The sequence below is a fragment of the Delphinus delphis genome, chromosome 3 (assembly GCF_949987515.2).
Source record: "Delphinus delphis chromosome 3, mDelDel1.2, whole genome shotgun sequence".
Lineage (NCBI taxonomy): Eukaryota > Metazoa > Chordata > Mammalia > Artiodactyla > Delphinidae > Delphinus > Delphinus delphis.
In genome coordinates this window covers 55402698-55429196 of record NC_082685.1, presented here as the reverse complement: position 1 = coordinate 55429196, position 26499 = coordinate 55402698, and the positions used below count along the sequence as shown (strand labels likewise).

Genomic DNA, 26499 nt, shown 5'->3' with positions numbered 1-26499 from the left:
AAAATTGTAAGAATTTTCTGAATATAGCTAGAAGCTCATAGGAAAGAAAGTAAGCATTACTTACCTTTTAAAGTGGATATATTTCTATTGGAAAAATTAGTGTTGCAAATATATATTCAATCAACTATTATCATTTAATACTTTGAGGTACTTTTATTCCACCGAGTAAGAAAACTACAAATAGTAGTTGATTTAAGGATGTCAGTTGAGGAACCAAAGAAGTAATGTAAAATAAAATAAAATATACAACAAAAAATAGAGTAGCGTTTGTTTTCTATTGCATACACAGTGGGTGCAGTAACTTCTGAGGACTCTGAGCGCCGCTGTTCACCCATTAGGAGAGAACCGCAGCCAGCGCTCAATCCGGATTCTCAGGACTCCCAACTACACAAAGCTCCACAGTCCCTGCAAACAGGCTCCAGGGATGCAGCGAAACTCACTCCAGAATTTAAGGTGCGCAGGCTGCAGAGACTCCCTGCTGCCAGAGAAAGAAAAAGGACCCAGCCAAAACACACAGCGTGCCCAGTGAGGACTTAGCGAGAATTCCGTCACCAGACAACAATGGCCGCTCAAAGGAATAGCTCCGACCGCAGCGCGCTGGTCCAGCTCTGCCTTTTCCTCTGTATGCCGTGGCAGGCCGAAGCTCGGCAGATCCGCTACTCCGTTCCCGAGGAGTTAGAGAAAGGCTCCTTTGTGGGCAGCATCTCCAAAGACCTGGAGCTGGAGCCCCGGGAGCTGGCGGAGCGCGGAGTCCGCATCGTCTCCAGAGGTAGGACGCAGCTCTTTGCTCTGAATCCGCGAAGCGGCAGCTTGGTCACTGCGGGCAGGATAGACCGGGAGGAGCTCTGCGCTCAGAGCGCGCGGTGTCTGGTGAGTTTTAATATTCTTGTGGAAGATAGGGTGAAACTTTTCGGAGTAGAAATAGAAGTAACTGATATCAACGATAATGCACCAAAATTCCAAGCAGAAAATCTAGATGTAAAAATTAATGAAAACGTAGCTCCAGGAACGCGTTTTCCTCTCCCGGAAGCTGTTGATCCGGATGTGGGCGTGAACTCCCTACAGAGCTACCAGCTTAGCTCCAATAAGCACTTCTCCCTAGCAGTTCAAAGCCGTGTCAATGGCGTTAAGTACCCAGAGCTGGTGCTAGAGCACGCCCTGGATCGCGAGGAAGAGGCAATGCACCATCTGGTCCTAACTGCCGTCGACGGGGGTGACCCTCTCCGATCTGGCACTGTCCTCATCAGTGTGACTGTTTTCGATGCAAATGACAATGCTCCGGTCTTCAGTTTGTCCGAATACCGAGTGAGTGTTCCCGAGAACTTGCCTGTGGGCGCACAGCTGTTGACAGTCACCGCCACTGACAGGGATGAAGGTGCCAATGGAGAAGTGACATATTCATTCCGAAAATTACCTGATACACAACTGTTGAAATTCCAACTAAACAAAAATACGGGAGAAATAAAACTATCAGAAAATCTAGATTATGAAGAAACAGGTTTCTATGAAATAGAAATACAAGCTGAAGATGGAGGGGCATATCTTGCAACTTCTAAAGTGTTGATTACAGTAGAAGATGTAAATGACAACAGCCCAGAGGTGACGATCACATCTCTGTTTAGTCCCCTGATGGAAGATTCACCTCTGGGGACTGTTATAGCTCTTTTAAACGTGCATGATCTGGACTCCGGGCAGAATGGGCAGGTCACCTGTTCTATATTGGGGAATCTACCATTTAAGTTAGAAAAATCCATTGACAGTTATTATAGATTGGTGACACACAAAGTCCTTGACAGGGAACAGGTATCTTCTTACAATATCACAGTAAGAGCCACAGATGGAGGAAGTCCACCCCTATCCACAGAAATTCACTTCACCCTGCAAGTGGCAGATATCAATGACAACCCACCCACCTTCTCTCACATCTCCTACTTTACCTATATCCCAGAGAACAACCCCAGAGGTGCCTCTATCTTCTCAATGACTGCACTGGACCCAGACAGTGAAGAAAATGCTCGGGTTATTTACTCCCTGGCTGAAGACACTATCCAAGGGGCACCTCTATCCTCCTACGTCTCCATCAATTCTGACACAGGAGTACTGTATGCACTGCGATCCTTCGACTTTGAGCAGTTTCATGACCTGCAGATGCAGGTGACAGCCACTGACAGTGGGGACCCACCGCTCAGCAGCAACGTGTCACTGAACATATTCGTGCTGGACCAGAATGACAATGCGCCTGAAATCCTGTACCCCGCCCTCCCCACCGATGGTTCCACTGGCGTGGAGCTGGCACCCCGCTCTGCAGAGCCCGGCTACCTGGTGACCAAGGTGGTGGCCGTGGACAGAGACTCGGGCCAGAACGCCTGGCTGTCCTACCGCCTGCTCAAGGCCAGCGAGCCGGGACTCTTCGCGGTGGTGCTGCACACGGGCGAGGTGCGCACAGCGCGGGCCCTGCTGGACAGAGACGCGCTCAAGCAGAGCCTGGTGGTGGCGGTCCAGGACCACGGCCAGCCCCCTCTCTCTGCCACCGTCACGCTCACCGTAGCTGTGGCTGATAGCATCCCGGATGTCCTGGCTGATCTGGGCAGCTTGGAGGTCCCGCACGCCTCTGATGCTTCAGGCCTCACGTTGTATCTGGTGGTGGCGGTGGCCGCGGTTTCCTGTGTCTTCCTCGCCTTTGTCATTGTGCTGCTGGCGCTCAAGCTGAGGCGCTGGCACACGTCGCGTGTGCTCCGGGCTTCTGGAGGCGGATTGGCAGGCTTACCAGCCTCTCACTTTGTGGGCGTGGACGGGGTGCGGACTTTCCTGCAGACTTATTCCCACGAGGTCTCGCTCACCTCGGACTCGCGGAAGAGTCACGTGATCTTCCCGCAGCCCAGTTATGCAGACGCGCTCATCAGCCAGGAGAGCTGTGAGAAAAAGGATCCTCAGTCTTTGTTATATGATTCGAAGTTTCCAATAGAAGATACCCCTTTGGTGCCAGTGAGTTCTATTTTTGTTCCTTTTCTATCCTTTAAAAATGATGGTTGGTTTTACTTTTAGGTTTGCAGCATGTTGGTGGAAACTTAATTTTTTCACTTTTCCCTCCATTTCAATGACATTTGCTTCTTGCTGAAACATTGAAGAGTAGAACTTGATGGTTATTAAGGCTGATTTGTTTTTACTTTCTGGTAACTATTCACCTAATCCCATGAAGGTTTATTGTAATAGGCTGTTATGAGTAGCTTCACGGAGTCTTGTATTTTATAGTTTTGTTACTGACAGTTCCTAAGAGAGGACTTTCATACAGAAGTGTCTTGTCAATTTGTGTGCTCTCCCGGTGGCTACATGTTGAAATCCTAGCCCCTTAGACAACCCTACCTCTTGCTTTGAAGGCAGGTCTGGTAAGAATAGGTAAATGTCAGAAACAAGTGCATTAGCCTCACTGGAAATCCTACCCATTTTCAATAATATTCTATTAACAATTCATAACAATACAATGTGTGCTTAAATTTTTTCAAGTGTAATCATACCTGGTAACACTGCAGCGTCCATTTTGCCTGTGATTCCAATTTCATACTGTCACGTGGGAGACATACCATTTATTTATTTATTTTGGCTAAGTTGGGTCTTCGTTGCTTTGCGCAGGCTTTTCTCTAGTTGTGGCGAGCGCGGGCTACTCTTCGTTGTGGTGCGCGGGCTTCTCATTGCGGTGGCTTCTCTTGTTGCAGAGCACAGGCTCTAGGCGCCCAGGCTTCAGTAGTTGTGGCGCTCGGGCTCAGTAGTGTGGCTCACTGGCTCTAGAGCGCAGGCTCAGTAGTTGTGGTGCACTGGGCTTAGTTGCTCCGTGGCATGTGGGATCTTCCCGGACCAGGGATCGAACTGTGTTCTCTGCATTGGCAGGCAGATTCTTAACCACTGCACCACCAGGGAACTCCCAGAAGACATACCATTTGAATTTTACTTTCCTTGCTCAATAGAGATTCCAGAGAGCCTGTAGAAACAAATTTGGGGTTCTGTTCTCTCTGTACTTTTTGTTAAATTTTCCAGTTTCTAAGGATGAAAAAAAATATATATATATATATAATTTGGGGAGATAGAGTGGTACATGTTCCCAGGTACAGGGGCAAACGTGTGCCAAAAGCATTTCAGTGACTCTTTATACAGAGAAAGAAATGTCCACCTGAAACTCTGCAAACTCTGAAATTTAAAGTCAAAATAAACTTAAAGTCAAGAAAGAGATGTCATTTCTGTATGCGATCGGAATACAAGCAGAGAAGTACATAGAATTATAAACAGATGGTCAGTGGAGTTACTGATGAGCCCATTTAGTTAAGTGAAGTTAGTGATGTGTTTGGTTTGATCGCTTATAATTTATTACTAATATTCTTCTAAACTAATATGGTAGCGTAAAGTCAAATCATATCCTAATGTGTTTCAAAATATTTATGAGACCATGACTTTTTTCATGTCATTCAACTTTTGTTCAAGGATATGTCTGTGGAAGGACAGCATAGTTATTATCTTTAGAGTCATAGTTATTAACTTTTATTTTTTAACTTTTAAATCATTGAAACTGTCATTTAAAATTTCTGACCATGAGAGTCAAAATTAGTATGCATCTATTTCAAATAATTCTATTATTTTGAAAAACATAGGTTAAAAAAAACTGCTCTTTTAGCATGGTAACTATTGTAAGCAAATATGTTAAAATATAATTATTTAAAAGCAATATAGGACACCTTAGATGATTGTAATGAATATGACAGTGTTTGTATTCTGTTTCCTAAATATGGGGGGATGGATTAATACTTTTCTAGCCAAATATAAGCCTGGATTGAAGACCAAAAAAAAAGTTTTTTGCTTATCTTTAGTACTTTCTTTTGTGGATGATTAGTCTTAAAAGCAGCAACAGTGATTGCCTCTGGATGGAAGAACTGGATAGCAGTAGGCAATGGAATAGGAGACCTACTTTTCACTCTACATTCCTTTGTGCCTTTTAGATTTTGAAAGAAATATTTCTACCTATTCAAAATATATGTAAAATTTTAACATATAAAATATATAATAGTTTTGACCATGTGAAAAAAATGTTTCATGATGAAAACGGAGTCACCGAGGAATAAGATTCAACTATTTTAGCGGCGGTCATCCTGCGTTTAAAGAAAAAGACTTCCTTAAATAGAGCAGAGAAAAACTAAGCTGCCGTTCCACACGGAGCCTCTGGGCGCCGCTGTCGGCCAGTGCAGGGCAAGCCTAGTAGACGCCCGGGATTCCTCAGCCTGTAGCCAGGGATTTCCAGAGCAGCCACCAACACAGAGAGAAGGAAACCCGCTTACACGCTGGGGCTCCTGGCCGCGCAGACTCTCCCCAGCACAGACGGATTTCCAGCCCCAAGCCTGGGGGCTCCGCCTGTCCTGGGCCAAATGCGTTACCAGTGCGCCAGTGTACACTTTCTCCAACTATAAATCCTGGGACCCAGCGAGAACTAGAGCGCGCAATGGGAGGGAGCTGCACGCAGAGACGTCCGGCCGGCCGGCGGCAGGTACTGTTTCCCTTCCTGCTGCCTTTGTTCTACCCCGCGCTCTGCGAGCAGATCCGCTACTCCATTCCCGAGGAGCTGGCCAAGGGCTCTGTGGTAGGGAATCTCGCTAAGGATCTAGGGCTCAGTGTCCTGGATGTGTCGGCTCGAAAGCTGCGAGTTAGCGCGGAGAAGCTGCTTTTCAACGTAGACGCGGAGAGTGGGGACTTACTTGTGAAGGACCGAATAGACCGTGAGCAGATATGTAAAGAGAGAAGAAGATGTGAATTGCAGTTGGAGGCCGTGGTGGAAAATCCTTTAAATATTTTTCATATCATTGTGGTTGTTGAGGATATTAATGACCATGCTCCTCAATTCCATAAGGATGAAATAAACTTAGAAATCAGTGAATCTGTCAGTCTAGGGACGGGAACAATTCTTGAGTCTGCAAAAGATCCTGATATTAATATGAATTCACTGAGCAAATACCAACTAAGTCCTAATGAGTATTTCTCGTTAGTGGTGAAAGACAATCCTGAGGGTGGCAAATATCCAGAACTGGTATTGAAGAAGACCCTGGACCGAGAAACGCAGAGCGCTCACCACTTGGTGCTGACAGCCTTAGACAGCGGGGATCCGCCGCGAAGCGGCACCGTTCAGATCCGAATCCTGGTGGTGGATGCCAACGATAATCCCCCTGTGTTCAGCCAAGATGTGTACAAGGTCAGCCTTCGGGAAGATGTGCCCCCAGGTACCTTCGTGCTGAGGGTGAGCGCTACTGATCAAGATGAAGGCGTCAATGCAGAGATCACCTACTCATTCCTTGGTGTGGCTGATACAGCCCGGCACGTGTTCTCTCTGGATTCAGCTACAGGAAACATTATAACTCATCAACCCCTGGATTATGAAGATGTGAAAAGATATGCCATGGATGTAGAAGCAAAGGACCGAGGATCCCTCTCTACACAGTGTAAAGTAATTATAGAAGTTTTAGATGAAAATGACAACAGCCCAGAAATAATTATCACTTCTCTCTCTGATCAGATTTTGGAGGATTCCCGGCCAGGAATGGTTGTAGGTCTCTTCAAAACACGGGACCAGGATTCCAAGGAAAATGGAGAAGTCACATGTATTTTAAGTAGAGACATTCCATTTAAAATTCATTCTTCTTCTAATAATTACTACAAGTTAGTAACAGATGGGGCCCTGGACAGGGAACAGACTCCGGAATACAACGTCACTATCACAGCCACTGACAGGGGCAAGCCCCCGCTCTCCTCCAGCGCTACCATTACCCTACGCATCACCGACGTCAACGACAACGCTCCTGTTTTCCACCAGGCCTCCTACGTAGTGCATTTGGCCGAGAACAACCTGCCTGGAACCTCCATAGCACAAGTCAGCGCCTCCGACCCCGACCTGGGGCCCAACGGCCACGTCTCCTATTCCATCCTGGCCAGCGACCTGGAGCCGCGCGCGCTGTCGTCCTACGTGTCCGTGAACGCACAGAGCGGCGTGGTGTTCGCGCAGCGCGCCTTCGACCACGAGCAGCTGCGCGCCTTCGAGCTGACGCTGCAGGCCCGCGACCACGGCTCGCCCGCACTCAGCGCCAACGTGAGCCTGCGCGTGCTGGTGGGAGACCGCAACGACAACGCGCCCAGGGTGCTGTACCCGGCGCTGGGGCCCGACGGCTCGGCGCTCTTCGACATGGTGCCGCGCGCCGCGCAGCCCGGCTACCTGGTCACCAAGGTGGTGGCGGTGGACGCCGACTCTGGACACAATGCCTGGCTGTCCTACCACGTGCTGCAGGCCAGCGAGCCCGGACTCTTCAGCGTGGGGCTGCGCACGGGCGAGGTGCGCACGGCGCGGGCCCTGGGCGACAGGGACGCGGCCCGCCAGCGCTTGCTGGTTGCTGTGCGCGATGGGGGACAGCCGCCCCTCTCGGCCACCGCCACGCTGCACCTGGTTTTCGCGGACAGCCTGCAAGAGGCGCTGCCGGACCTCAGTGACCACTCTGAGCCCACTGACCCCCAAGCTGAGCTGCAGTTTTACCTGGTGGTGGCCTTGGCCTTGATCTCGGTGCTCTTCCTCCTCGTGGTGATTCTAGCCATTGCCCTGCGCCTTCGATGCTCTTCCAGCCCCAGCGCTGGTGGGGGCTGTTTTGGGTCTGTTCTCTGCTCCAAGTCTGGTCCTGAGATTCCTCCCAACTACAGTGATGGAACATTGCCCTATGCCGATAATTTATGTGTGCCTAGGAATCAAACTAATCCGGAATTTAATTTTCTCACATCTGTTGAACATTGTCCTGCCACACAAGATATTCTCAACAAAGATAGCTCTTCAGTGCTATTGGCTAGTGTTTTAACTCTTAGTGTTGAAGCAGATAAGAACACTTTTAAACAGGTAAGTATTTAAAATAATGCTTTTTATATTCCAATATGCCAATATATTCTAATATAGCACTGTTATTTCGAGTTTCTAGATTCCCTCTCTTGATGAAGTTCCTAAAATCTAATTCAAACCTATGGGTATTACTATTAAGACTAAAGTTTACAATGCTGCATTCCCTCTACCACTCAAGTGCATTTTAAGGTAAAATATATAGAGCACTCTCAGGTCAGTTTTTCATGAAATAGAACACCTTTTAATTAAGGATATGGAATACAGTTATATATTTATATTATGGTATTTTAAATGACAACCCTAATGCCATCCAAATTTTCTCAAACATTTTATCTTTATTTTACTCAATAAACATTGGTAAGAATTATAGTCATAATCCTAACTGTTGATTTTTTTGGAACTGTGCTAGTTACACAACCACAAATGCTGTTCCCTTCAGTCAGTAAAAATCAGGAGGAACCAAATCTAACCTGCAAGTTTTCAGTTCCAGTAGTATTTGAATTTTTTTTTTAATTAGCAAGCCTTTTAAATAATCACTCTTTTCATAAGTGCTCTTGGTAAACCTTTAACATCCCATTACATAATACTTTATTGTCTGCAATTTTAAGCTTTACAAATACTTGTGATTCTCAAAGAGGTAAGTGTGATAACTTCAGGAACAGCAACATTAGTTGTTTTTCTTTCTCGTTGCAATAATAAGATTGGGCTCTAGGCGCCGCTGTTCACCAATTAGGGAAACGGGAAGCTGCGAGCTAGAGTCCCTCCCTCCCCTACCTCTACAACACAAAGCAGAGTGAAGTGGATACTCACAGATCGTGATGCTGGAAACTTAAAAGTACTTCTCTTCGCTCTCTAATATATTTTGGATGTACTTGGCGAGTGACTGTGTAGATGCATAAGCTGATTCAGAACCAAACAGCTCAAGAAACCGCGGAATATAGGCTCAGCCACTGCCATGGCGAATCGGCAACTGCTCCTGGACCGCAGCGGGCTGGTCCTACTGTATATTTTCCTGGGGACGCTGCGGGAGTCTGGGGCTGGGCAGATCCGATACTCGGTGCTGGAAGAGACAGACAAAGGCTTCTTCGTGGGCAATATTTCCAAGGACCTGGGGCTGGAGCCCAGGGAGCTGGCGGAGCGCGGTGTCCGCATCGTCTCCAGAGGAAAGACTCAGCTTTTCGCTCTGAATCCGCGAAGTGGCAGCTTGATCACTGCTGATAGGATAGACCGGGAGGAGCTCTGTGAGGCGGTTTCCTCCTGTTTTTTAAACCTGGAGATACTTGTGGAAGATACCCTTAAGATTTACGGAGTGGAGGTGGAAATAATGGATATTAATGATAACGCCCCCAGCTTCCGGGAGGAGGAAGTAGAGATAAAAGTCAGTGAGCATGCAACTCCGGGATCGCGATTTCCTCTTCCTAATGCTAGGGATCCAGATGTGGGAATGAACTCCCTCCAGCGCTACCAGCTCAACCCTAATAATTACTTTTCTTTGCAAGTGCGAGGCACAACGGATGGGGCCAAGAATCCTGAGCTAGTGCTGGAGGGGAGCCTGGACCGGGAAAAAGAGGCTGCTCACCACCTCCTCCTCACAGCCTTAGATGGAGGAGATCCCATCCGCCAGGGCACTGTTTCCATCCGCGTGGTGGTTCTCGATGTAAATGACCATATCCCAAAGTTTACACAGTCTGTATATAGAGTGAGTGTTCCTGAGAACCTCAGCTCCGGAACTCGGGTGCTTATGGTAAACGCAACTGATCCAGATGAGGGAATCAATGGGGAAGTGGTATATTCATTCCTGAATATGGAAAGCAAAGCTTCTGAGATATTCCAGTTGGATTCTCAATCTGGAGAAGTCTTAATACAAGGTTCTCTGGATTTTGAGAAACACAGATTCTATGAGATGGAAATTCAAGGCCAAGATGGTGGAGGTCTCTCCACCACTGCTAAGATGTTGGTCACAGTTGTGGATGTGAATGATAATGCTCCAGAAATAACTATCACATCTTCTACGAATTCAGTGCTGGAAAACTCTCCTCCAGGTACTGTGATTGCTCTTCTAAATGTGCAAGATCAAGACTCCGGAGAAAATGGTCAAGTCTCCTGTTTCATTCCTAACAATATGCCTTTTAAGTTAGAAAAGACTTACGGAAATTATTACAAGTTGATAACAAACAGAGCACTGGACAGGGAGCAGGTACAGAGCTATAATATAACGTTGACAGCCACAGATAAGGGAAGTCCACCCTTGTCTACAGAAACTCATATTTCACTGAATGTAGCAGATGACAACGATAACCCGCCCACTTTTGCTCACTCCTCTTACTCTGCCTACATTCCTGAAAACAATCCTAGAGGGGCCTCCTTCTTCTCGGTGACTGCACTTGACAGGGACAGCAAAGAGAATGCCCGGGTCACTTATTCTCTGGCAGAGGATACCCTCCAGGGAGCATCTCTATCCTCCTACATCTCCATAAACTCAGACACTGGCATTCTGTATGCGCTGCGTTCTTTCGACTATGAGCAAGTCCATGAACTGCAGTTGTGGGTGACAGCACATGACAGTGGGAACCCACCGCTCAGCAGCAACGTGTCACTGAGCATATTCGTGCTGGACCAGAATGACAATGCACCCGAGATCCTGTACCCTGCTGTCCCCACCGATGGCTCCATGGGCGTGGAGCTGGCACCCCGCTCTGCAGAGCCCGGCTACCTGGTGACCAAGGTGGTGGCTGTGGACAGAGACTCAGGCCAGAACGCCTGGCTGTCCTACCGCCTGCTCAAGGCCAGCGAGCCGGGGCTCTTCGCGGTGGGGCTGCACACGGGCGAGGTGCGCACAGCGCGGGCCCTGCTGGACAGGGACGCGCTCAAGCAGAGCTTGGTGGTGGCCGTCCAGGACCACGGCCAGCCCCCTCTCTCTGCCACCGTCACACTCACTGTGGCCGTGGCCGAGAGCATCCCTGACGTCCTGGCTGATCTAGGCAGCCCTGAATCTTCCGCCAGCCCCGACGACTCAGGCCTCACACTCTACCTGGTGGTGGCGGTGGCTGCGGTCTCCTGCGTCTTCCTCGCCTTTGTCATTGTGCTGCTGGCGCTCAGGCTGAGGCGCTGGCACACGTCGCGCCTGCTCAAGGCTTCAGGAGGCGGGTTAGCGGGTGTGCCCGCCTCTCAGTTTGTGGGCGTGGACGGGGTGCGGGCTTTCCTGCAGGCCTATTCCCACGAGACCTGGCTCACCGCTGACTCGAGGGGGAGTCACGTGATCTTCCCGCAGCCCAACTACGCGGACACGCTCCTCAGCCAGGAGAGCTGTGAGAAAAGCGAGCCTCTTTTGATAGCTGAAGATTCAGCTACCGGTTTAGGCAAATGTGATCCTACCAGTAATCAGGTGAGATTTATTTCCTGCCTCCCAATTGTTGATATCTCTGCACAGGTCTTCTAAGTTACTTTTTTCCGAGCCTGTTATAAAATCTGTTTGGGGTGGGGCATATGTTCTTATATATTTAAAGCAAAACGTGAGTTTCTGTAATTTACCTTTCATCAATTTTCAGACAGGTTTTGTGAAAGGCTTTTTTTTTGGTCCTGTCAGCTTCTTTTGTTTGTTTCTTTGTTTTAATTCAAAGGTCCAGTTCAGTTATCATGGCTTGCTTTGTTGTAAGTTGAATTTTAGTAATATTTTTCTATCACCAGTGTCTGACTATCAATGTAGACTGGTTATTATTCAAATTAATGATTCATAAACATCAATTCGACTTCATGTTGCCTCCATTGATCTATAATTATATTCTACCATTATTTGTTTTACTTCTAATGTTCATATTTGAGCCTGTTGATTCAATAGCATACTTACTCTAGCTCTTTATCTATAATACATATACACACACATTCACACATATACACTTTTACACACGTACGCTTCTCTCTGAGCACAAAACAATTCTGTTTTGATTTTTGGTGGCTGGTAATACATTTAGATCCTGTTGATTATTTCAATTTTGTCTCATTTATTTACCCCACCAAAACAAGACCTACTGACTGCCTTTTAGATATGAGGGTCTCTTGGGAGAGGAAATATAGAGCACACTTTTTCGTCTTAAGTTCTAGACATCTTTTCTACTTCTACAGTGAAGTCATTAGATTGTTCTGAAGAAATAGTTGAATTGTAGAACTGGTGTTCTTTCCTTTTATTCTTTTACTTGTACTTTAGTGTCTGTGTATTGTTGAAGGTTTTTTTTTTTGTTTTTTTTTTGAGGAACATGGGCCTCTCACTGCTGTAGCCTCTCCCGTTGCGGGGTGTTTTTTTTTTTTTTAATGTAGTAAATTCTCCTACAGAAATAGCTTTTAATTTTGATCCAGTCCTTCTCAAAAAGTTATTTTCAAATCTGCTAGACATGCTTCCATTTTTCAGATTTGTTTGTATGGGAACAGTTTGTGAATATAAGAGGTGGAGCGGATGCTTAGAACCCGTGAGACTGATTGAGCTGGTATTCCTCTGGAAACTTTTGTTTGTTTTCACTATGCTTAGGAGTCTTGGATTCCTTTTGTCATTTCCTTTGTAAACTCATTTTTTAAAATTTTATTGTAGTTGACTTACCGTGTTGTATTAATTTCTGCTGCACAGAAAAGTGATTCTGTTATACATATATATATATTCTTTTTCATATTTTTCCCTGTTATGGTTTATCACAGGATGTTGAATATAGTTCCCTGTGCTATACGGCAGGGCCTTGTTGTTTATCTATCCATCCATATAATAGTTTGCATCTGCTAATCCCAAAATACCAGTCCTTTCCTCCTCCACCCCTTCTTCCCCTTTGCAACCACAAATCTATTCTCTAAATCTGTGTGTAAACTCATTTTAAAAATTGAAGTATAGTTGATTTACAATATTGTGTTAGTTTCATGTAAACTCATTTTTTAAATATAAGTATACTCGATTCTTATATTCAGAACCAACTTGTTATTGAAGCCCTGATAGTTACCTAATAATGTGTTATCTGCAGCAATGTTTAGGAAAGTCAAGGGGGGAAGGAAACTTATCTGGGGTATTGATCTCAGGAATCATCTCCACAGTCAATTCAGCTCAGCACTCTCACACCACTTCTAGATATTTGGTGCAAATTACTTGCATGTTCATGTTCCCTTTCAAGATATCCCTTCTCATTTCAGAATTGACCTTACTATAGTTAACTAAAAATTGAGTATCTAATGTTTGGACAAAAAGAATTTCAACTGTAGGAAAGGGAAGTCCTGCAACAGATGCTGAAATTTGTCTTGAAATCAAGAAAAATGTTAGTGTTTTGAGCATCTAGGGATAGAATTTATGCTTATGGGATTCCAAACTGAGAAAAAAGATTTAAGGCCTTTTACTTGAACTGAAATTAGATGAATAAAAAGAATATGAGGTGTTTGCTGGAAGAGGGAGGTTGTTTCACATTTTTTTTTAACATAGTCTGAACTTGTTAGGAGTTGGCAACCAAGATCTTAGAGAATAAAAAGGAAATGTTGGTTTTGACACTTGAGATTAAGAAGGTTGTTTTGATTAGCGGTAGTGATAAAGTTCTGTTGAGAGGCAACGTATGGTACAGTTAAATAAAAGGATAAAAATAAAACCCTCCCATTTCATGTCATTAAATTCCTATAGTAACCTACTAGGGTATGCTTTTATATTCTCTTTATGATGAAAGTGTAAAACACTTCATAATCCTTTTCATAAATCTCTTTTATAAGTAACAAGAAGACTTTATGGTATTGGCTATCCTTATCCTGAGTAAAACCTATACAGCTTTGATCTCTCCTCCAGTTTCCTCTGATGAAAGGAGGAGGAAAATCATACACATATCAGATTGAAGATAATACTGGGTGTCATTTCATGGCTGTCAAAATTTCCTCATACCACATGGTGGGGCTCTTTTTCCACGTGGTCTTTGTTCTAAATCTGGAGAGGAGACTTTGCCTTGTTCTTCCAATATGTGCCTTGCCTCTAATGAGAAAATGACAGACTTTTCTCATTACTAGTTTAACGGCTCTTCTATAGGATCCCGTCTCTAAGGAACCCTCTTTGGTAGTAAACACTGGAAAACAGACCTATCCAAGACTCCTAAACTGCCTCATTCCCTATATACATCAGTTCAACATATCTGTTGGAATACCAAATCCCATTATTTACAAGGCTTCTGACTGCAGTTTTCTAAATAGAGTCCAAGGGCCGCTGTTGGCCAATGCGCTGCAAGAGCTAGTGTCCAGTATCTACCCCAGTGATTTCTTGTGTAGTCACAGAAGCAAGTCGGAAAGGAGAGTAGCCTGGACTCAGGCTCTCTACTTGGCAAATCTGATTCCAGAATACAGATTGGGATGTGTTCAAACTGGGAGCATTGAGTTTTCTATGTAGTCGATGTGGGTATTTTAAACGAAATTTATAAATCATCTTTTCTTAACGTTGGAGCCTGCAGCAATGCACAGAAGGATGGGAAATAAGGGGAAGCAGAGGAGCGGTACCCAGTGGTGGCAAGTAATCTTCCCTTTCTTGATGCCTTTGTTATGCGGGGCACTCTCCGAACAGATCCCTATTCTATTCCAGAAGAAATGGACAGAGGCTTTGTGGTGTGGAATCTCGCTGAGGACCTGGGGCTGCATGTACGGGATTTATTGACCCGCAACCTCAGAGTTAGTGCAGAGAAACAATACTTTACTGTAAACATGGAGAATAGGAAAGTACTTGTGAGTGACAGAATAGATTGGGAGTCACCCTGCCCCCAAAACCCTCTGTGTGTCGTGCCTTTAGAAATTGTAGCAGAGAATCCTCTAAATGTTTCTCACGTAAACGTGATGATAGAAGATATAAATGACAATCCACCTCATTTTCCCCAAAATAGCATTGTTTTACAAATCAATGAACTTGCAATTCCAGGAACTCGGTTTGGCCTGGAATCAACTATAGATGCAGATATAGGGCTTAACTCTCTGCAGAGTTACCAACTCAGCTATAGTGAGCATTTCTCTCTGATGGTTGAGGGTAAGACTGAAGGCAAGAATTCCCCAGAATTAGTGTTGGAGAAGCCTTTGAACCAGGGACAACAGAGCTCTCACCTCCTGGTCCTGACAGCAGTGGACGGGGGTGATCCGGTTTGAACTGGCAAACTCAAATCAGGATCAAGGTCACTGATGACAACGATAACCCCCCAGTGTTCAGTCAGGATGTGTACAAAGTTAGCCTGCGTGAGAACTCGCCCCCAGGCACCTTTGTGCTAAAGGTGAAGGCCACTGACCAGGATGAAGGCATCAGTGCAGAGATCACCTACTCCTTCAAAACACTATGAGATATTGCAAATATGTCTGTGCTAGATCATCAAAGAGGAGAAATTAAATCCAAAGACCCTATAGACTTTGAAAGCAGTAGCAGTTATACTATAAGCATAGAGGCCAGGACAGTGGAAGCATAGCCACCAAGTGTAAAATTATACTGAACATTTTAGATGAGAACGACAGTGGCCCAGAGGTGGTTTTCACTTCGGTGTCTAGTTCCATAACCAAGGTTGCAGAACCGGGAACAGTGATTGCTTTGTCCGAAACACATGATAAAGATTCGGGAGAAAACGGGGAGGTCACATGTCTCATAAAAGAGAGAGCTCCTTTTAGAATTGAATCTTCCACCAATAATTACTACAAGCTTGTGGCAGATGGGGTCCTGGACGGGAGCAGACCCCAGAGTACACAGTCACCATCGCAGACACCGACAGGGGCAAGCAGCTACTCTCCTCCAGCGCAAGTGTCACTCTACACATCAGCGACGTTAATGACAGCACTCCGGTTTTCCACCAGGCCTCCTACGTGATCCACGTGGCCGAGAACAACCTGCCTGGAGCCTCCATCGCGCAAGTCAGCGCCTCCGACCCCGACCTGGGGCCCAACGGCCACGTCTCCTATTCCATCCTGGCCAGCGACCTGGAGCCGCGCGCGCTGTCGTCCTACGTGTCCGTGAGCGCACAGATTGGTGTGGTGTTCGCGCAGCGCGCCTTCGACCACGAGCAGCTGCGCGCCTTCGAGCTGACGCTGCAGGCCCGCGACCACGGCTCGCCCGCGCTCAGCGCCAACGTGAGCCTGCGCGTGCTGGTGGGCGACCGCAACGACAACGCGCCCAGGGTGCTGTACCCGGCGCTGGGGCCCGATGGCTCGGCGCTCTTCGACACGGCGCCGCGCGCCGCGCAGCCCGGCCACCTGGTCACCAAGGTGGTGGCGGTGGACGCCGACTCTGGACACAACGCCTGGCTGTCCTACCACGTGCTGCAGGCCAGCGAGCCCGGACTCTTCAGCGTGGGGCTGCACACGGGCGAGGTGCGCACTGCGCGGGCCCTGGGCGACAGGGACGCGGCCCGCCAGCGCCTGCTGGTTGCTGTGCGCGATGGGGGACAGCCGCCCCTCTCGGCCACCGCCACGCTGCTCCTGGTTTTCGCGGACAGTCTGCAGGAGGCGCTGCCGGACCTCAGTGACCACTCTGAGCCCACTGACCCCCAGGCTGTGCTGCAGTTTTACCTGGTGGTGACCTTGGCCTTGATCTTGGTGCTCTTCCTCCTCGTGGTGATTCTGGCCATTGCTCTGCGCCTGCGACGCTCCTCTAGCCTGGCCACCTGGTGCTGCTTTCAGCCTGATCTCTGTTCTAAGACTGGTCCAGGGGTTTCTCCGAACTACAACAAGGGAACCTTGCCTTATTCCTACAATCTGTTACGTTGTCGATTCTCAGAAAACAAGGTTCAGTTTTCTCACCATGACCCCAGAAATGGTGCCCCCGCAAGATCTTTCTAATGAAGCTCTTTTAGTAGTGTCAGTGAGGAGAATAACAAGTTAAACTCTAGCTCTGTTGCTTCCATTTACGTGTCAATGAATGCCTTTCATCTGCATATGGGTTTGGTTTATTTTTTAAACCAATATTTAGGAAAGAAAATCTTAAACAGATTATATCTACTATCACTTCAGTTTTGTTTGCCCTCTCTCAGTCTTTTCTGTCCCTTTCTCAGTGGGTCAGTTACTCCATTATTAACCCTCAAGTATTTTAAATATTTTGACAATTTCATGAGTTATTCTTTATCCACAAACAAAATCTCTTACTGTGAGAAGTGGGTATTATGATGCCGCTGCCATTCAAATATTTTAATGGAAGCATAATATTTTTTTCCTGTGGGCGTTTCTCTTATTCAGAACACCAATATCTTGGCATATAAGGCTTTTCTTAAGGCTTTGCTTTACTCTAGGTACAATTTGCTAGGGATTCTCTGAGTGCCATTGAATAGATCAGTTTTGTGCCCTACCTTTTCTCAGAGCTACCTGTAGATTTCATCCCAGTGTTAAAGATATTATTTTATGGTATACCTGCCAAACATGTTTATCCTCAGAATCTAAATATTTACACACATGAAAGCACAATAGTGAGGATTTTTTCCTGTATTCTGATGGGCTTCCAGTGTATTACCAGTGATCTCAGTAACTGGAATTAGGTTTGTTTCCCAGAAAAAAGGTAAGCTTATAATATTCTTTGGGTTCTATTTTTCCTAAACAATCTCTCTCTCTCTTTTTTTTTTAAATTGAAGTATAGCTGAGTTACAATGTTGTGTTAGTTTCTGGTGTATAGCAAAGTCATTCATATACCATATATATATATATATATATGTATATTCTTTTTCATATTCTTTTCCATCATGGCTTATTACAGGGTATTGATCCTAAATATTCTTTTTTAATTATTTTTTAATTAATTTATTTTTTTACATCTTTATTGGAGTATAATTGCTTTACAATGGTGTGTTAGTTTATGCTTTATAACAAAGCAAATCAGTTATACATATACATATGTTTCCATATCTCTTCCCTCTTGTGTCTCCCTCCCTCCCACCCTTCCTATCCCACCCCTCTAGGTGGTCACAAAGCACTGAGCTGATCTCCCTGTGCTATGCGGCTGCTTCCCACTAGCTATCTACCTTATGTTTGGTAGTGTATATATGTCATGCCTCTCTCTTGCTTTGTCACAGCTTACCCTTCCCCCTCCCCATATCCTCAAGTCCATTCTCTAGTAGGTCTGTGTCTTTATTCCTGTCTTACCCCTAGGTTCTTCATGACATTTTTTTTCTTAAATTCCATATATATGTGTTAGCATACAGTATTTGTCTTTCTCTTTCTGACTTACTTCACTCTGTATGACAGACTCTAGGTCTATCCACCTCATTACAAATAGCTCAATTTCGTTTCTTTTTATGGCTGGTAATATTCCATTGTATATATGTGCCACATCTTCTTTATCCATTCATCCGATGATGGACACTTAGGTTGTTTCCATCTCCAGGCTATTGTAAATAGAGCTCCAATGAACATTTTGGTACATGACTCTTTTTGAATTACGGTTTTCTCAGGGTATATGCCCAGTAGTGGGATTGCTGGGTCATACGGTAGTTCTATTTGTAGTTTTTTAAGGAACCTCCATACTGTTCTCCACAGTGGCTGTATCAATTTACATTCCCACCAACAGTGCAAGAGTGTTCCCTTTTCTCCACACCCTGTCCAGCATTTATTGTTTCTAGATTTTTTGATGATGGCCATTCTGACTGGTGTGAGATGATATCTCATTGTAGTTTTGATTTGCATTTCTCTAATGATTAATGATGTTGAGCATTCTTTCATGTGTTTGTTGGCAGTCTGTATATCTTCTTTGGAGAAATGTCTATTTAGGTCTTCTGCCCATTTTTGGATTGGGTTGTTTGTTTTTTTGTTGTTGAGCTGCATGAGCTGCTTATAAATTTTGGAGATTAATGCTTTGTCAGTTGCTTCATTTGCAAATATTTTCTCCCATTCTGAGGGTCGTCTTTTGGTCTTGTTTATGGTTTCCTTTGCTGTGTAAAAGCTTTGAAGTTTCATTAGGTCCCATTTGTTTATTTTTGTTTTTATTTCCATTTCTCTAGGAGGTGGGTCAAAAAGGATCTTGCTGTGATTTATGTCATAGAGTGTTCTGCCTATGTTTTCCTCTAAGAGTTTGATAGTGTCTGGTCTTACATTTAGGTCTTTAATCCATTTTGAGCTTATTTTTGTGTATGGTGTTAGGGAGTGATCTAATCTCATACTTTTACATGTACCTGTCCATTTTTCCCAGCACCATTTATTGAAGAGGCTGTCCTTTCTCCACTGTATATTCCTGCCTCCTTTATCAAAGATAACTAAATATTCTTTTGAAATATATTAGTAGAGTACTACCCTTATTTCAAGCAAATGCTAGTTGGAATGCTTCCATTTTGTTCTAAAAATGTTACTGTGTCTTCTTCACTTGATTTCCTGTGAGGTGTGATTCTGGTAATGTGTACAATCAAGTTTCTTATTTTTAGGTTTCCATATTATTGTGAAAATTTGATTTTAAAATGTTAAATGTCAACCACATGTTAAAGTAGTTCTTCCATTTGGGCAAATTTAAGAATCTACCAAAAAATTTTGCCACAGATTTTAGCTGGGTGAGAATTTTTAACTTATTCTATTATATAATTTCTCAAAACATGAAACTCCTAAGGAGATTCCCATAATAGGTGTGTATGTGTGGTGGGGGTGATATCAAAGCAGGTGCACTAAAATATACAGTTAAATTTACTGTGTATAGAAACTTCAAATTCATGTAAAAGCTCATTGGAAAAATCAGAATACGCCTACAGGTACAGAAAATAATCTCAAGAAAGTGACTCTGTATGAAAACTCTAGGGCAATAAAAAGAAGCTCACTGAAATTCCAAGTAAAATGGATACTGTAGTTTTGGTTGGTTCCACTTCCATCCCTATTTGGAGAACAGTAGGTGGAGCTATTTAAGGTCTGAAAACCAAAATCCTTTCCTGGAGTTCAAGATTGTGCAGTAATTGGTTAGGACTCTGAGCGCCGCTGTTCACCAATCAGGGAGAGAAAAGCAGAGATCCTGCTAGCCGGGCACTCGCGTTGAAGCACAAAGCACGGATAGAAACTAACCATCTCCGGGGCTGTGAGGAAACTGATTGGAAGAGCTCGGGTCCCCCAACTGTCGGATTTTAAGGACGGATGCGCTGATCCGGACTTCGGTGATCAAGGGAAGAAGTGGAAATAATCCTCAAGGAAAGTGACAATGATTCCTGCGCGACTGCACCAGGACTGCAAAAAGCTGGTCCTGCTGGGAGTTCTCCTGGGGGTTCAGTGGGAAACTGGATGCACCCAAATCCACTATTCGGTTCCTGAGGAGCTGGAGAAAGGCTCTAGGGTGGGGAACATCGCCAAGGATCTGGGGTTGGAGCCCTGGGAACTGGAGGAGCGCGGAGTCCGCATCGTCTCCAGAGGTAGGACACAACTTTTTGCTCTGAATCCGCGAAGCGGCAGCTTGGTCACTGCCGGCAGGATAGACCGGGAGGAGCTCTGTATGGGGGCCATCAAGTGTCAACTAAATCTGGAGATTCTGATGGAGGATAAAGTGAAAATATACGGGGTAGTGGTAGAAGTGAGGGACATTAATGATAATGCCCCGTATTTCCAGGAAGGTGAATTAGAAATAAAAATGAGTGAAAATGCAGCCACTGGGATGCGGTTCCCCCTTCCCCACGCTTGGGATCCGGATATAGGGAAGAATTCACTCCAGAGCTATGAGCTCAGTAGTAATACTCACTTCTCCCTGGACGTGCAAAGCGGAGCGGATGGTAATAAATATCCGGAATTGGTGCTGGAGCGCGCCCTGGACCGCGAGGAAAAGGCCGTTCACCACCTGGTTCTCACGGCTTCCGACGCGGGCTATCCAGTCCGCACTGGCATCGCGCGCATCCGTGTGATGGTCCTTGATGCGAACGACAACGCACCAGCGTTTGCTCAGTCCGAGTACCGTGTGAGCGTTCCGGAGAATGTGGCCGTGGGCACTGAGCTGCTTCTGGTAAACGCCACCGACCCTGACGAAGGAGCCAACGCGGAAGTGATGTATTCCTTCCGGTATGTGGACAACAAAGCGGCCCAACTTTTCAAGCTAGATTGTAATTTAGGAACAATTTCAACAATAGGGGAGTTGAACCACGAGGAATCAGGATTCTACGAGATGGAAGTGCAAGCAATGGATAACGCAGGATATTCTGCACGAGCCAAAGTCCTCATCACAGTTTTGGACGTGAATGATAACGCTCCCGAAGTAGTAGTCACCTCTCTCTCCAGCTCCATTCTGGAAAACTCTCCCAGAGGGACGTTAATTGCCCTTCTAAATGTAAACGATCAAGACTCTGGGGAAAATGGACAAGTGATTTGTTTCATCCAAGGGAATCTGCCCTTTAAATTAGAAAAGGCTTATGGAAATTATTATAGTTTAGTAACAGACACACTCCTAGACCGAGAACTGGTTCCTAGCTACAACATCACGGTGACTGCCACTGACCGAGGAAGTCCGCCCCTGTCCACGGAAACTCACATCACCCTGAACGTGGCAGACACCAACGACAATCCGCCCGCCTTCTCTCATGCCTCCTACTCCGCATATATCCTAGAAAACAACCCCAGAGGAGCGTCCATCGTCTCTGTGACCGCCCATGACCCCGACTATGGAGAGAATGCCCAGGTCACTTACTCCCTGGCGGAGGACAGCCTCCAGGGAGCTCCCCTGTCCTCCTACGTCTCCATAAACTCAGACACTGGCGTCCTGTATGCGTTGCGTTCCTTCGACTATGAGCAATTCCGAGACTTGCAGCTACAAGTGATGGCACATGACAGCGGGGACCCTCCACTCAGCAGCAACGTGTCGCTGAGCCTGTTCGTGATGGACCAGAACGACAACTCGCCAGAGATCCTCTTCCCCGCCGTACCCACCGATGGCTCCATGGGCGTGGAGCTGGCACCCCGCTCCGCAGAGCCCGGCTACCTGGTGACCAAGGTGGTGGCTGTGGACAGAGACTCGGGCCAGAACGCCTGGCTGTCCTACCGCCTCCTCAAGGCCAGCGAGCCAGGGCTCTTCGCGGTGGGGCTGCACACGGGCGAGGTGCGCACAGCGAGGGCCCTGCTGTACAGTGACACACTCAAGCAGAGCCTGGTGGTGGCGGTCCAGGACCACGGGCAGCCCCCTCTCTCTGCCACCGTCACGCTCACAGTGGCAGTAGCGGACAGCATCCCCGACGTCCTGGCTGATCTAGGCAGCCTTGAGTCTCCCGTCAGCCCCGACAATTCGGACCTCACGCTGTACCTGGTGGTGGCGGTGGCTGCCGTCTCCTGTGTCTTCCTCGCCTTTGTCATTGTGCTGCTGGCGCTCAGGCTGAGGCGCTGGCACACGTCGCGCCTGCTCAAGGCTTCAGGAGACGGGTTAGCGGGTGTGCCCACGTCTCACTTTGTGGGCGTGGACGGGGTGCGGACTTTCCTGCAGACCTATTCCCACGAGGTCTCGCTCACAGCGGACTCGCGGGGGAGTCACGTGATCTTCCCGCAGCCCAACTACGTGGACACACTCATCAGCCAGGAGAGCTGTGAGAAAAGCGAGCCTGTCTTGCTCTCGGGCGATTCCGTGTTTTCTAAAGATAATCATGCATTAATTCAGGTGAGTGCATATCAAACATTCTCCTCTGAGCTTTGAGCAAGATATCTCTTATTACAGGTAATTAGTATTTATTCGGAATTTATAAAACAGACAGCAAGAAATTTTTATAAACATTGCAGGCACCATTGACAACCGGGCCGACTTCCTTCAGGCTTTTCCTCACGTCTATTTATAATAATTTTAAAAATATTTGTGTATGTTATATATAAAATTTTATATCCATTTTATACAGTACTTTTAATACTCTATATAATTTTTCTAATTTAATTTACCAACCGTACAGCTCTTCTTGCTTTTGATCGCTGTTTTTATTTCCCATCGGCCGTCCAGCAGGTTTATGTTGAACGTCTGATGCCAATTTATCTCTTAAGAACACAGATTCTTCTAGAGGGGATAAATCTAATTCAATCAAAAGTATATAAATGATATTTTAAATGAACTATTATAAATAGAGCGGCTTCTGACTACACATGAAATTGCCTAACAAATTCATAAATTGCATTTAGTTTCTTTTCAAGTGCAATAATTCTGGTTATTAGGGATGCATACATTATACTTTCTCAGTGTCCTAAGTTATTTCATGGTTTCACATCATTCATGAAATTCCAAATATCGTGAGTTTATTTCTTATGCATTTAAAAACGTTCTCACTGAAATATGCACGGTGTAAGTGTTGTCATGAGGAAAAACTGAAGAGATTGTTCATTTTTCATCCCCATTACAGAGTTCAGGAATACAAGTCTATATGTGTTTCCAGTTTAGATATTTCTTTTGCCCATTATCCACACTGACGATATTATGGTGACTCTGTGGAATATTCAGAGTTAACAGATTGTGTTTTGAGCACATTTTTGATATAGTGGTAAATTTGTAGTAATTCTCTCTTCTTATTTAAAATTTCCCATAATTCTCACACACGGACAATTTTCTCGAAAATGCACCGATTCTGTTTCCTGAGAACCTTACGCTTATTGTAGAATGTTGAACAGAAATCAAATGCTAAAATATATTATTCTTGGGAAAGCGTTGCTGTAACCTGTGAGAAGCCTGGTTTCTTTTGGTGAATTCTTTTTTTTTTTTTTTAAGGATTTTTAAAAAATTAATTAATTAATTTATTATTATGGTTTTGGCTGTGTTGGGTCTTCGTTTCTGTGCGAGGGCTTTCTCTAGTTGCAGCAAGCTGGGGCCACTCTTCATCACGGTGCGTGGGCCTTTCACTGTCACGGCCTCTCTTGTTGCGGGGCACAGGCTCCAGACGTGCAGGCTCAGTAGTTGTGGCGCACGGGCCTACTTGCTCCGCGGCATGTGGAATCTTCCCAGAGCCGTGTCCCCTGCATTGGCAGGCAGATTCTCAACCACTGCGCCATCAGGGAAGCCCTCTTTTGGTGAATTCTATAAAGGGGAAGGAAATCATAACATCCTAATTATCTTCTCCTGACTTGTTGCCTATCTGTTTTCAAAAATACAATAGGTAATTAAAACCAAGACTTATAAAAGAGATTGAAAACGATTTGGAGAATGAAAGATAATCAAGTTGCCCTAAAATGAGGCAGTTACTGCTACTGAAATTCACATGTCACTTTATGCTTCTTGACAGCCAAGACAAAAAAAGGAAATTAAAAAAAAAAAGGAGATATAAAGTGGATCTATTTGCCTTATTTTTTTTTAAGGAAGTTTTTTTTTTTTACACATCTTTATTGGAGTATAATCACTTTACAATGGTCTGTTAGTTTCTGCTTTATAATAAAGTGAATCAGTTATACATATACATATATCCCCATATCTCCTCCCTCTTGCGTCTCCCTCCCACCCTCCCTATCCCACCCCTCTAGGTTGCCACAAAGCACCGAGCTGATCTCCCTGTGCTATGCGGCTGCTTCCCACTAGCTATCTATTTTACTTTTGGTAGTATATATACGTCCATGCCACTCTCTCACTTCATTCCAGCTTACCTTTCCCCCTTGAAGGAAGTTTTTGAGCATATCTAAAATGGCAAACTTCATATTGACATTAAGTTCCAAATGGAATTTACTAAGTAGAGCTTTCTAAATAATACCAAGGAAAACAGAAATGTAACTTCTGTTGTTTTGTAAAAGCTATCAAAATGTTTATCACGTGGCCAGTTTTCTTGTGGTGGTTGATTCAAAATGAAAGACGTAACACACAATAGAAATTATTTGGGAAGCTAAACTAGCATAGTCCAATTACGCTGACTTTGTTCATGTAACTTGATTTAGGGACAACATTAAGAGCTAGGGCAATAAATAGTGATGACCCTTAGGCTGTATCTCAGGTATCAGTGATCTCAATTATGCTTCCAGTATGAGCTAAATTGGCTTCATTAAATAGTTGCTGAGTGAATGAATGAACAAATGTATGTGCTCTGGGGATTACCTAATATCAGTATTCCAAGATGTAGTGTGACAGAGAAACAGCAGCTATGTAACGAGGTAACTCCTAACTGTGTGACCTTTGACGTTATTCAATTGCTTTCAGCTTCAGCAAAATAGGGATTGTAATATGTAATTTGAAAGATTGTGGTGAAGCCTAGTGATAACATATAAACCGTCTGGTTCATAATATGTACTTAATTAACAGTAGTCCTTTTTTTTTTTTTAACATTGTTGATAGAAAAAGGAGTCCTGCTTTCAATATCAGTACACTTAACATTCTGTTGGGAAAAGTAATAATGATTTGTGTACTCCTCCAGACAATACAATGGGATGACCTGTGAGTGGAAGTAAAACTGTTCTAACAATTTTATGAAAGCTACTGTAAAAATCTTAAGTGCTTAGGCACGTTCTTGATTGAGAAGGCCCTGTTTGGGGTCATGAAAGATAGGGGGAAGATTGTTTTTGATGAGACAATTTTATGAATGTTAATTTTTCTCTCTCTGAATGATAGTTTAACTTAAACAAGTGTCCTGTGTAGCTTATTATTTAAGGACCAATTTACTCCAATAGAATTGCTAGGATGATTTAAATGGAAAATGGATCACCAAAATCTGAAAGCTGTAGTTATTTGGTTTTGGCCACATGAGAATTTAAGTTAATGGCTGCACAAAATATCAATCTTAGCTTTAGGATATTTGTTGATAATTAGGTTATTTGTTGATTGGTTTTTTTAGAGTAATTGGACAATGGGCTTGGATTTTATTTCCTCGGGTTTCAGTAATGAAATTATGTCAAGGACTTTTCTTATCTTCCTTTGTGTTATATGGAAGGTGGGTATGCATTCACTTAATCTAGTTAAAGTATTCAGCTATAACTTAAAAATTGTAGTCCCTCTATTTTATAGCACCTAAAATTGGAATGTAATCTATCATCATTCTTCCCCCACTTCCATTCTATAAGAGATACCCTCCTTGAAGCAGCAATGGCCTAGGATCCTTGCTGAGTCTGTACAACTTGTTGAGACTACTCAACCCATAGATTATTTTAAGCTGCATTAGAAGACTAATGATAAACGAGTGGATTGTATTACAGTTTTCTCAGTTATATGTAACAGAGTATAGCTGTGATCATGAATTGATTAGTTCTGGTGAAAAATCTGCTTTTTCCTTATGCAAGGTATCAAGTTCAAGAAAGTAAACGCCTTCACATTAAATATGTGCCACGCTTTGTATATCTATTATACCTCAATAAAGCTATTTTTAAAAATTTTAAGCAAACACATAGTTGTGACGGGATGTTGATCAAACTAATGACTGTATATATTAGGAAAGAGACAGATTTATTCTCTAATGTTACACTTGGAGTTCATTTTTAGGAAACCATACCTAATGAAAAGTAATCAATAACAGAGCACACTCTTTAGGACACATTTTTAAAACACTGATAGGAAAAGATAGCCAATGGCAAAGATAATTGAAAAAACTCTTTGATAGAGGATACGTTTTCTGGATACCAAATTGGAAGAGCTCTAGTTCAGGAAAATGTGATGAAATTGCCATCAGATGGACCATAGAGGAGATAAAATAGTTTATCTATATGTAGAAAGAAATCAGTACCTCCACAATTTCTCTGAGAGAAGCCATAAAAAGATCTACTATGTT

At 44.5% G+C, this 26499-nt stretch overlaps 2 protein-coding genes and 1 pseudogene across 13 annotated transcripts in view; all 3 read left to right on the top strand.

Annotated features, from left to right (window-relative positions):
• LOC132423202 (protocadherin gamma-C4) overlaps positions 1 to 26499 on the top strand; it is a 176393-nt gene that overhangs the window by 80195 nt on the left and 69699 nt on the right. The window contains exon 2 of one of the 12 annotated variants that reach the window (XM_060008675.2): positions 290 to 549. The exons of 8 other annotated variants lie outside the window; for them this stretch is intronic. In XM_060008675.2, the coding sequence (XP_059864658.1) occupies positions 290 to 301 (12 nt within the window). In that variant the 3' untranslated portion in view covers positions 302 to 549. Of the gene's footprint in view, positions 1 to 289; positions 2986 to 5346; positions 7907 to 8681; positions 11292 to 26499 lie in introns of those variants that run through there. 3 more of the 12 variants (XM_060008665.1, XM_060008667.1, XM_060008662.1) reach the window with 3 other exon arrangements.
• Positions 14370 to 16748, top strand: LOC132421601 (protocadherin gamma-B2-like; annotated as a pseudogene).
• On the top strand, positions 19775 to 22558 carry PCDHGA12 (protocadherin gamma subfamily A, 12). Its single transcript, XM_060006873.1, has one exon. The coding sequence runs from the start codon at positions 20022 to 20024 to the stop codon at positions 22479 to 22481; it is 2460 nt and encodes an 819-aa protein (XP_059862856.1). The 5' UTR covers positions 19775 to 20021; the 3' UTR covers positions 22482 to 22558.